The 12,858-nt window shown below is 39.5% G+C and overlaps 1 protein-coding gene across 1 annotated transcript; it reads left to right on the top strand.

Moving 5' to 3' along the window:
• The first annotated feature begins 26 nt into the window (after positions 1-26).
• Positions 27-3,995, top strand: hoxc12a (homeobox C12a). The gene is made up of 2 exons (XM_085444517.1): positions 27-644; positions 1,729-3,995. Exons 1-2 carry the CDS (start codon positions 56-58, stop codon positions 1,965-1,967), a joined length of 828 nt encoding a protein of 275 aa, XP_085300643.1. The 5' UTR covers positions 27-55; the 3' UTR covers positions 1,968-3,995.
• Positions 3,996-12,858: the final 8,863 nt, after the last annotated feature.

The following is a 12,858-nucleotide window of genomic DNA, read 5'->3' as shown; positions in this document are numbered from 1 at the left end:
CTACGTTAAATGTCAGATTGCAATAAACTAGAAGCTGTTGGTCGGGCCCGCGGAAATGGGCGAGCATAATCTCCTTAATCCAGGGTTTGTGGGACCTTTGGTAAACATCCACACTGGAGACACATTTTACTTTCCGAATTTTAGAGCCTCAGGGGGACAACTGGCGGGGCTACCGTCTCTCTCGTACCCGAGAAGGGACAACGTTTGCTCCCTCCCGTGGAATCCTTCGGAGCCGTGCAATGGATACTCTCAATCCTACTTTAGCAGCCCCGTGTCTATTAACCCTTCCTTCAATCGGTCGTGTGAAATTACCAGACCAGAGGAAGGCAAATGCTATTACAACAATGGCAACGGGAATAGGGAGACCTGTTCAGGTGGCAGCAGTCTCAAACGAGAGGATAGGGCGAGAGACACATCATCCCTAGCATCTGACCACGGGATGCACAGTGGAATTGGCAGCACGGCTGCCTTTTCTAAATACGATTATGGGACCGAGCAGCTAACGCAAGACCCGCCATCCTGTCAGTCAATGGAGTCCGATTCCAGCTCCTCTCTGCTCAACGAGGGCAGCAAGCCTTCATCCAGCGACACACAGACCCTGGTGTCACCGGGAAGCCATTCCAGCAACATAGCCGCAGGCGGAGGTGAGCGTATTTTGTTTTTAACCACAGTTCTCACAATCGCACCTTCACATTATTTATAAGAAAGAACAGGCTGCGCACAGCGTACATTTACCGTATTAAACCGTCATTAGAGCTCGTTATCTTGATGCACAACATGCAGCTTAGATTAGCCTGCAGGGTACTTGCGTGGTGTGCAAACGCCACTAGGGGTTGCCCTAAAATACTCCATGCGCCATGTGTGTGTGTACAGTTAGCGATAACCCCCAACAATCCATATCACAAGCAGCGTTTGAGTAAACAATTCAGTTCCGCCTTCTATTTTTTATAGCTCAGGCGAGGTTCTGTTACTTAGACATATAAACGGTTGACTTTGGTCTATTTTGTTCGCACTCACACAGATCAGTGCAGTGATTTAAAGAAGTGAGTCGCTTTGGTTGACTGCATCGAATAGAGACAGTTTTCTTTTTAATGACTCGTAAACCGAATTAATCTCTGTCGCTGTAGACTCAGGAGTCATTTAATATGCTTTGAAAGTCGCAAATAAGTACGGGGTATTTGCAAGCACGGCTCAATTACCACGTTAATGCTGCTTTAACTGCAACAATAAAACTTCCTGTGACACAAACCGCGGTATATTGGTGGGCTCCATAAAGGTGGCTGATTTTTTTTTATACGTGGGGAACAAAAATGAAACGAAACTGGACAAGTCCTGATTTACAAATATTGGGATTTGAGTCAGAGACCAAAACAAATTCGTGGTACATGTGCAGGGAATGACAGCTTCCAGGGGCATTCGTTTTCTCAGTTTAAGATAAAGCACAAGCCCCACATCATGGATGTTTAGCAAATCACATCAGCTTACTCCAGCTAAACCAAAATAATACATTTATTTACATATACACATATTTAGAAAAGCGCCTTATCACAATGCTATTTAACAGGTTTGCTCTAACATGGCGCATTGCATACTGACTTAACTAGAGAGGCAACTTGACTTGGACAGCTGATGCCCCAGTAGGTTCCCCATAACCTTGGAGGTGACCGTGATTTTGCAACCGTGGTGACTAATCCACTGTGTGCTCCCCTCCTCTCCCCTCTTCTCCAGGTGCCCCGTGGTACCCGATGCACACTCGGACCAGAAAGAAGCGCAAACCTTATTCCAAGCTTCAGCTGGCTGAGTTAGAAGGTGAATTTATGCTGAACGAATTCATCACCAGGCAGCGGCGGAGGGAACTCTCCGATCGTCTGAACCTCAGTGACCAACAAGTCAAGATCTGGTTCCAGAACCGCAGGATGAAGAAGAAGAGACTCATGCTGAGGGAGCAAGCTTTGGCCTACTTTTAGAGATGCGGCAGAAGGTCAATCGATAGGCAGTAAAAAAGAAAAAGAAAAAAAAAAGAGAAGAAAAAGCCAAGCCTTCTACGCTCCCTTAGGTCTTCTTTTAGTGCATGCAACCATCTACCCATCTTTTACATTGCAAGCATTTATTACCCTACTTTATTTCTAATATTTTTATATCAAAGGTGCGGGTTGCAAAAACCCTAAACAAGCCGCTGCCTGGCATCCAAAGCTATACACGTCAGTGAGTCTTCACGTTTTGGTATAATCGCACAGAAGAAGCTGTGAGAATGTGTTTGTGTGCGTGTGTTTTACTTTATCCCGATCTGTCATGACATTAGTGTACGGCCTAAATGTGTCTTTAGTGTAACATCTTTTCGGTTGACACATAGTGACGACATCAGGATTGTTACCGTTTTAGTCAGAGAAAATAAGGCGGGAGAGTCGGCGAGCCCTCGAAATAGGCCTAAAAATAATACTGAAGTCAGACAGGGAAGCCTGACTGGGGCGAATCAGTGCAAAAAGAAATGTCTGAAGTTATGACGTGATAAAGAAGAATCTCGGTTTCGGTCGCCTTTACCTCCACATGCCATACTTTGTTAGGCAAGAGGAACAACGCCTTTATCTTGTCTCCATAGTTTTCGCCACGTTTATGGGCACGTTCACGGTCACGGGCGGCAGATCTGGAAGTCTGGGAGTCTGCGTGAGGAGGCGAGAACTAAAACCGCAGTGTAATTCATATCAATGTTTTTATGACTGCGCATTGAAAATTGATTGCCATGACTTTGTTCATGTGCAAATAGATTTCTGAAGGTATTTTCCACTTTCACCCCTACTTTTATTGCTTTTTTACGTGTCTTAACATCAACCACTGAATCCTGCATGGGTTGCGTTTCTTTCGTTTAGTGAGGTCACCGTTAGAAAACGGGTTTGAGCTGCTATAAAAAGTTTAAGTCCAGACTGTACCAGTCAAAAAAAGTGTATTTTACAATGAACTAGCGAGGACCTGTAATGGAAAGATTGAACAGTACTACACAACTGTGTTCAAGGCCAACTCGGTTACAGCGAGGGACCCGCCTAAACTCGCAACAGCGGGAGAATAAGTTGTTTTTTGGGGAAAGCGCATTTCAGAAACTCGGTGCTTATGATTTTTTTTTAATCAATATGTAGAATAAAAAAATGTAATCATAGGCTTATGTGTGTGCTCCCTTAATTCAGAGTGAATGCAGTGCATTATCCGTCATGTACAACGAGTAAGCTATAGCAGTGAAATGTTCTCAGCATGTTATTGATGTGAAATAATCATAAGTCATGTTCTGCAGGATACTTTTTCTGTAGGTGACTTTTATATTTTTTCTTCCAAACAAATGCCAACAAACTAAAACTTTTTGGACTCAACGTCTTCAAAGAATGTATTAGTATTATCATTATTATTATTAGAATTATTATTACTAGAATTATTATTAGAGAGGGAGGACGGTCTATTAGACCTATTAATGTACTTGCTTTTTGCAATTTGGTCAGTGTTGCCCCTTTCTTTACCCTGTACTTGTGTACAACTTTGTTCAATGAAATGACATATGTTGGTATTTGCATCCTATTTGAGGAGGCCTTATCGCTATGTAATAGGCTAGTGCTTTATGTTATTGACCGTCTTGTAACAATATCGCATTCCATAGGCTATAGCCTATTTGTGGTTGTAAGGGCTGGAAATGTAGGCCAAAAGTGTATAGTGTCAAGAATGGTAAGAAATGGTATGTAAGGTTTGTTTAATTTTTTAAAATTTTACAAATGTTTTTATTTTTTTAATATTATTATCATCATTATTATTATTATTATTATTGTTTTACCATTCATGACATTTAAAAAAACGACGTTTCAATGTAGTAGTTGTTTATTATCGTTATTTTATGTCACTCCGATTGCATTCCTTTCTTTGCGCTTGTAAGGATTGCTACGTTGTCTTGTAAAAGTAATAATGATATGAATGTATATGCGTAAGGTCTTCAATAAAACACAGTATTGAAAAGGTTACTGGTATTAGCCTGTTATTATGTTGCTTATCTGAATTTTCTGCTTCAACACCAATGATAACTATTTTATTGGACGTGACCTGTAACACGGTTTAAAAGCTACACGCGTCCACCACACTGAAATAAAGATTTGAACATTAATAGGACATTTGAAAGCATTTGAAAGAGTGTTTTGTTGGCACATTAATTACACATGCTGTGAAACGTAAGAAAATAGAGCCCATTTATTTATTTATTTATTTATTTTATTGTTGCCGCAACAGATGCAAAGGTAGGTTATAGACAAATAGGTAAAAATGCAAAATTGCATCCAGGTGCATATTTTAAACTAACACTGAATATTGTGTTTATAAAGCCTGGGACACAACAACAACTACAAAACACCTAGACTGGTTTAAAGTAAAATTCCCTTTTCCGTCCTTGTGGTTTCTCTTGAAGTTCGACCTAATCAATGTCACTGGTATGCTACAAGCCTATAACGGCGCAGCTAAACACGCAATAGCTCTGTAAAGCAGTAATGGGGTTACACCCCAGTGCTCCATATAGTCGAGCCCTTTGGACTGCCTTTTCCTTGTGTATCCCATCTTCTGCCTTGCAGTGCGGATTTATAAGTGTGATAATTATATATCAAAGTAAAGTTTAATATAACATGCACGCAGTCTTCAACAGTTTGCAGTCTGAGTTATGGTGAAGTAGGCTATGTTCACTGGAAACTGCTGTGCTGTCTGCATTTGGAATCAGATGTTGCCATTTCAGTGAACTGTGAACGTCTGCTCCTTGCAGCCGCCTGACTGAATGACATTCCTGACTTGGTCTGTGCGTGATCAGGCATACATGTACAAATGTAAGATTGCGTGAGCTCATTGCTTGGCACAATCCCCTTGGTGTTCGATTAACTATTGCCTCGGATATTTATGATTTAAGATATATCAGCGAGCTTTTGAAATTTCGAAACGTTTATTTTGAGTTGATAAAAGTCTTGCAGGAGTGTTACCGGAGCTATATCATATTGCTGTTTACGCAAGTAAAAGAAGCTGATATGTGTGTCTGTTTACCTTAATACCGACAACCACCTTCCTTAGTTAGGCGGATCTTAAACCGCAACAAAAGCCTTTCTAGTATTTTCATCAATTCAGAATTATTTTTGTACTTTTATGTGCTACATATGATTTAATAAATATAACGGCTGTACGGTCCTCCGTGAGGTTGTCTGTACACACTGCTTCAAAAACGGCACGATGTATGTGCGGATACGAAAACAAAAATCTAAATGCTGATTTTTTAAGTAACCCTAGTAAATGTAATTAACACTTCTCCAATTGTTTATGGATTTAAATACATGACACTTCAAGGGAAGGCGTAAATGAAAGACACATGCTGGCATCATGTTGATTTTGCTTTGGCCTACCTGATAAAACGGTAGGCCTAAGCAAAATCTACATTTGAAATCGTTTCGATATATCACGGCAACTGAATTTTAATCATTTCTTTACCTTTAAAACAAGAAAGCAGTGCGTAATATTCACATATTTTCCTTTTTACGCAGCGATGACAACACACATGTGTCCGTGTATGTTTTAATGAATACACAGTGCATCATATCCACAAAGCGACGCCAATCTGATGCAAAACATTACTCGTTAAGCGCACCTAGTATTTGTTGCAATAATTAACTAAGACTATGAAATAATGCCAGGCGATCTTAAAGTGGCTTTATTGAATTTGATCACCGAGAGGACGTCGTTCATAACAGCTCCAGCCTTTTCAGGTCATCAAACGCGTTGTTGACCATGAAAGGAGATAAAATTGTATCTTATGTTTGTGCGTTGCCTTGTTAAATTGGTAAGAAGAGAATGGCATACGGAAAAAGCACAATCGTCTTTCTTGCTTTTTGTTTAATCGCAAACCTCCGTGGCCATACTATGTTACGAATATACAAATATATATTTTAGAAGGAGTCAGAAAAACCTGTCATGAAGCGCTGACAACACTGGCAGAAACTCATTAAGGTTCCATGGATCTGCTTCTATAACCCGCAAAAGAACCTATTGACATGAAAACGAGGGCGAGAAGCAATAGATATGAACCAGGATCCATGGTTTGTAACAAACTGCGGTAGATTAACGCTCACTTAACAAAGAAAGAGTAAAGTGCAATTCACAGCAGCAACAATTTGCATGACACCTTAATTCGAATGTATTTTGACAGCTACGTAATTAGACTAAGCACCCAAACAAGTCTACTTTCAGCACAGCGTGAATGCGATTAGTGTCATGACTAAATGACACAAACACTCGTGTGTATTTAGAGGCTAGTTCAATGCGTCATTTGTGAAATGGTTGGATTTTTTTGGGACTCGTTAACTTGACAATCAAGCCTTTGAACTGTGTCGAATCAAATGCCGAACACGGAATTTTAACTTGAACTTCAAGCCAGAGTTATCTGTTAATATTATTTATTACTTTTTGTAACTTGTTTATTTAGACAGAGGATCTTTGCTTCACTTTATCATTGCTTGGAAGGTTTTCCACGTCCGGAAACACCAGTTCACGACGCCATTACCTGCCACTCTGTTCTTCTAAGGCTAAAAATGATTACTGCGTAATATCTAATTTTAGTTTGCCTTTACATGTCTTGTCTGCATTCTAAAGTGATCGAATTCCCTTTCTACAAAATGATGAGTTTAAAAAACCAAAAACAATCAAAGATATGCTTTGCGTTTCCAGACAATCTGGTGATATTTGGCGTTGCAGGGTTTTACAATAGGTCTTTCACAGCTCTTGAGCACTTTTGACTTTGAGACTGGCTAAATCTGTTTATGGCAGCCTGTCTCCGCGTCCCAAAGGTCACTGAGCTTCACAGTGCCCTTCGCAGAGAACTTGTGTGGAGTGTGGTCTACGTCCCCCGTCACCCCACTGTCGTTTATGGTACAAAGCTGGCCTGAGAAATAGAAAGCTCTGTTATTCCTACTAAAGTGTGTGGCAGAGGGGGAGTGTGGAGTGTGTGGACGTGCGTGAGTGTGAATGTGTGTGTTTTAAAGGAGACTGTTAATGTGATAAAGAGAAGATAGGTAGGATGCTCAACGTAAGAGATCTATATCGTTTTACGTCTTTCAGAACTATTATATATTGATTTTGACATGATTTGAAATGAGTTCGCCACTAGCTGCTTTTTTTCTGAAATGCACGCCCGTATCAATTTGTTTTTCAATAGCATCGCGCCTCCAACAGCCCTTAATACGGGGTGTGAAGGTTTCATTGCTCTCTCAAAAGAGCCGAATTCCTTTTAGACCAGTTGTCCCTGGTGTAAAGAAAGGCAAAACATTTCAGAATCGATTGAAATCATTGTAATGTTTCTCGATCAGCCAGTTGTATTATCACGGCAGGGCTTTATGTTATATTTTCGCAATAATATAAAGAATGTAAACATTGTGCACAGCGCTGGTCAGCTCGTGTTTATGCAGTATGGCGCTATATAATGCCGGTATTTTGATTGAACTTTCTTTCTTTTTTCTTGACAAATTGTTTGATTTTCTCTCTGACGAGGACACTTAAGGCGTTTTTAATTGGCATTCCGTATTTTTGATAGAGGACTTGTCTTTCCAAGGGCGACTCTTTCCAAGGGCCTTAAAGTGCCCACTGAAGGTCAAGTATGCAAGCATGGAACTGCATTAACTGTTTCATACATGGTGAAAATTTTTGCGTCACCTGTTCAAGTTTGATCAGCGTTGGTTCAAGTCATGTGTGGTGTAGCTTCAGCTATATTACCGTCTATTATTTTATATGCATTGGCACGGTGTAAATGTAAGGGCTCCTTAAAAAGCAAACATATATCAGAGCTAACACAACATTAGCACTAAGTTTAAGCAAGTATTTCAAGCATATCTGAGATGACAGCAGGAAACTCGTCGCTTTTAGTTTGGGCATACTGAACCATTTTTCGCAAGACTAACGCAAACAAAACCGACTTTTGACACCCACGCAGAAATCAGCCACCAGTATCTCAGTTTGCATTAACGTTCAAAACTTTATCACGATTACCCTGCTGTATGCGTGGATATGTACATTTTCTCATTTGGGCTTGGTAACATCAGAAAAGATTAGATCAAATATTAAAAACAAAACAAAACAATAACCTCAGGAATTTCCTTGTAACGCTTGAAAAAAAAGAAAAGAAAATAGTATAATTATTACACTAAAGTTGAGTTATGTCAAAATATGACGAAACCAAACAAAATGCATTATCTCTAAGTTGGCAAATTCAAAATAAACACATGCGTCACGCTTGGGTCCGTCCAATGCGTAATATCGTAAGCGCGGTAAAAAAAAAAGGAAAGAAAAGAAAACGTATTTATTCATTTCTTCACCTTTTAAATGCCCCTTCTTATTATGTGATGTGATTTAAAAAAAAAAAGATAATTTAGGTATTTTAGAAGATTAACTCTAGTAAATAGAAGATTCCAGTGCACGCCGAGCCTAAAAATATCCTTCTAAATACATCAGCATGTGACAGACCATAGCCTCAAGTAGGCTCTTCAAATAAAATGCTCTTTATTCTGACTTTTGTAGAATAGTATTAACCGTGAAGCCGAGTGTCCCTCTAGCAAAACACAAATAGAAGCTCACGTTTAGTTCCTCTAGAATTTGTTCAGATAGACTCGCTTCACTGTTCCTCTGCTTAAATGGTTTCCAGGTCTCTCTCTCTTTCTCTCTCTCTGTGCTTTTTAGGGCGTCGAAATAACACATGGGAGCTGAATCCAGTAGTCACTATACTGAGCGATTTCTTGTGATGTGCAATCATTTAATACTTCTAATAAAAAAGAGCGTTAACACATTGTTGTGAAAGCTTTATGTCCTTGTGGTTGAAAGTGAAATACACTCTGGAGATTGCTCTAAATGTAACAGCAACACACAGCCTTATCTTGTCAGCTATTGTTGTCACCACAAACGCTTTACGCTAGGTGCACTCACGAAGATCTTAGTTTAAAAAAAGAAAAAAGAGTGAGAGAGAGAGAGACAAGAAAAACAAGCCTCTTTAGTGTTGCCTGGAACTCTTCACAGCTCATACAGGGAAGTTTAACTGCCCGGCTTACATCCAATTAAACTTATCTAGGCCATGAGGGGACAGTAATATGATTACGCAGGCTTCCCACATTTAGCCTTGACTTCAGCTAACTGTAGAGCAATGTCCTGGTAAACTGCACCCATTGTGTATTTGTGTGTGTGTGTGTGTGTGTAGCTCTGTGTCTGTGGTGAAACTTGTATCTTTTGGCAATGGCTTTATCGACACTTTGGCGCAACCCCTTTCTTTCTTTCTTTCTTTTTTTACAAGAAGGTGACGCCTAGGCTAACAGCTGTAATTTTGGTGCTAGGTAGCAACACATAGCTTAAATTCCTCAGACAGCTAACAGTGCTTTGACAGTGATATTTAAGGGAGTATTAGCAAAGCACCAAACTGAACATTGTGTCTGAAGACTACTGGAACGTGCACTTAAAATGTTTTCATTGTCTGAGTTATTTTTAATTAGAATTATAAGGAGACATATCTGGGATACAGGCCATTTTGCTTTAAAACTCTGCATACGCTTTGCCTGCTCATTTGGTGCAGCCTTATCAAACTTTCCTGGGTCCTACTGCTAGCGGAATTTCTGCTCCGGCTCCCACATCCAGTGAAATAAACACATGGTAAATCCTATTCTTTCACTTTTGTTCCTTGCGCACCAAGGTGAAAGCAGTCAGTGTTTGAACCCACAGGAAGCGGATATTGCCAAGTGATGTACGCTGGCTGGTCATATTTTTCCATATTATGACAATTACCGCAACTTAAATGCAACCAGGAGTGCCATTTTCCATTTGTTTAAATGTAGAAATACTTCAGAGTCCAGAGAAGCCTTTCAGTGTTTCTGTTGTCGAGATCAGCAGCTTTAACCTTTAAATTTCATTAGTGCATCGCTTATTCATACCCTCGCATTACTTATTTATGCCGGGCTATTACGCATCATTGAAATGATTATGATGAAGAAATGAATTGCCAGTATTGTTTTGGACTGTCTGCCTCGATTCTGTTATTGCCCGCTGAAAGGAAAGTTTGGAGTTTTTATTTATTGTTTTTTTATTATTATTATTTACTCTTTATTTCTTGGATGATATTATGATCAGAGCGATGCTCACACAAGGATGCATTTTAAATATCATAATTCAGAACCCTTATTACAGCCAAGGCCAATTAGTATGGCGGTTTTTCGGGTTTTAGAAATTCAACTTCAAATGCAAGTCTCGGGTTTATTTTTATTATTATTTTTAATCACACAGTGCACTATGTATTTCATAGTGTTAATATTGGCAATGACATTTTGATGCGGGAATTATTATTGTTGCTGCACAGCAGCACAACAGTAATGGAGCAGCATGTGTCAAACATGTGTCCATATAGGCCACAGGGCCAGTGTGTTTACACAAATATTTCCAGAGCTGTCATTGTTAATGAGAAAAACAAAATAAATAAATACAGCAGCCGGGCTTCACGCATCACAAATAAATTCTTATTGTCTTTTTCTTTTTGCTTATCTCAGTATATTTTATTCCGAGTAACTTTGAGTAGATATTTTGCCTCGCAAACGTCCCAAACGCCAGATTTGAAACTTTTATTCCGATATTCGTGGAACAAAAGACCAGATTTCTTAAATATTTCTTAAGTGCGTTTGACGGCTCGAAGTAAAAAAAACAAAACCCCAAACATAAATAAAAAATCAAACTGAAATTAATATCGCTGCCTCTTTGTAGAAAGGTTGCACAATATCCACTTCCTGAAATCCAAATTCCTCTCATTCTCAGCGTTTATGGTTTTCTATGGAACAAAGGGATTTAGCGTTACTACAGCCATTCGCAGTTTTATGGTGGACGTAGAGAGGATTTTAGTGGTCAAATTCAAGTGCTGTGTCTGGACAGCTGTCTGCTTTCTTTGTACTTGGATTCAGGATGCATCATGTGAGGCAACCTTTTGTCTGTAGGGGTAGTAAACAAGCTAATGCCATTGCCACGTTTTCACAAATTCGCCTGCAGTGGAATCTCACTTCCAATGCTTGAGGTCGGATGATGTTGCTTCTTCTTCCCATTGCTGTCGGGAATCACCGAAGTCACTAACTTTCTTTGAATTTATATATGTATAGCAACACAGGTGTCCCCGAAGATACTGCAACAGGACGATATTGTGTTATTGGAAAATTGGGTAATAATTTGAGAGTATATTGCAGCGTTTAGGAAGCAGCCTATAATCATAAACAATGGGCCATCATATTAATTTCACCTTGAGATAGTATCAGTTAGTCTATAAAGATTCTGAGATGGCCCTCAACAGTACAATTAAAAGTTTACAATGACGCAGGAAATCACACGCAGGCGCATCTTTTCTCCAAACAATTCATTTTATTGGAATTTTTTTTAAAGTTCGAGGAACACGTCCCTGTCTGTCACGCACGGATGAATGTCGACATCCTGGTGAAAATAAAATAATCAGAGCAGCTTGGACCATCAGCTGGGACTTATTTAATTTTAGAAGGAAACGTCGGATGCACTCCTACTACTCGGTCGATAGGCCTTTAAGTAGCGCAGCGCATTACTGAAAGGACTAATACTTGCTCTGCTCTGCATCTTATAGATACTTATAGAAGGATTTTCATGCCAATAAAGTCCAACCACACCTTTTCCAAACTTATAAATCAGAACATTTTGAAAGTGTAAGCTATTCAACACATTGAATATTCTGAGGAGTGTTGCCAATAACCACTCCAAACTGGAGTAATACTAAAGCCAGTCATTTGAGGTACTAATTATTTGTGTGTGTGTGTGTGTGTGTGTGTGTGTGTGTGTGTGTGTGTGTGTGTGTGTGTGTGTGTGTGTTTATATATATTGGGGCACACTTTTGGTCTGGGTTAGATGCATGGCCCATGGTTCTGCAGGGATTCCAGGATCGAGGTCTTGAATTGTCTGATTGTCTTCTATGAACTCTGTCACTATCCAGAGTCAAATGGAATAATTAGTGTGGACCGAATAATTTGCTCAACCAACATGCTTCACCTTGCAGTGTAATTACGGTTTCCTTCCCCGTTTTTCATTTGATGAACCCTAAATAACGTAACGGCAAAGTAATGCAATAGGCTGCTGCATAATTTTAAAAACATAACTATGAATGATTCAGACATGTGTTTATTAATCACGATTTTATGTGCAGCGAACTCGGATAAGCACTTACGAGTGGAAATGCATCAAAAATAAATAATAGCTCATAATCTTCTTAAAAAGCGTAAAAAGACGAGTCATTTGCTGTGATTTGTGCAACTTTTTATAAATCCTGAAGCGCTGACGGAGCTCATGGGGCTGCTTTTTAACGGGCTTATGCTTTATATGGGCTATATTCTCTGTGATTGCTAATCACTATCCTCCTTTCTTTTGTGTTGTGTGCAAGATCAGTATTCATAATTTGCAATTCATTGGTCAACACTTTTACATTGCTAGTAATCCAGTAGTACTCACTCGTAAGAGTGAGCGTAATTATTGCAATGATAATATTAATTGCAATAATCTTACCTGTAAAACCATAACACTATGAAAATCATGCCATTGAGTGGACTCTGCAGTTTGTGCTATGCCTTTTTAAGGAGCTGTAGCTGTTTAGCTAGCCTACCAGCAGCCCATAAACATAAACATGCACAGCACATATCTTTCTAATTGTCATAAGCCAACAAACAGGAATCTGTTACTGGTTTTCTTAGTGGTCCCGTGGTGTTTGGAAATTATTCATTTGAACCTCCTCGATCTTACCTAAAGCCAACCACTCCTACACATCCAACTCTTCCAAATTGATAT

The sequence above is a fragment of the Copadichromis virginalis genome, linkage group LG20 (assembly GCF_057382275.1).
Source record: "Copadichromis virginalis isolate Kocher_CV1m ecotype Utaka linkage group LG20, C_Virginalis_male_GT1.1, whole genome shotgun sequence".
NCBI lineage: Eukaryota > Metazoa > Chordata > Actinopteri > Cichliformes > Cichlidae > Copadichromis > Copadichromis virginalis.
The sequence above is the reverse complement of the archived record's forward strand: the minus strand, read 5'-3'. Positions and strand labels throughout refer to the sequence as shown.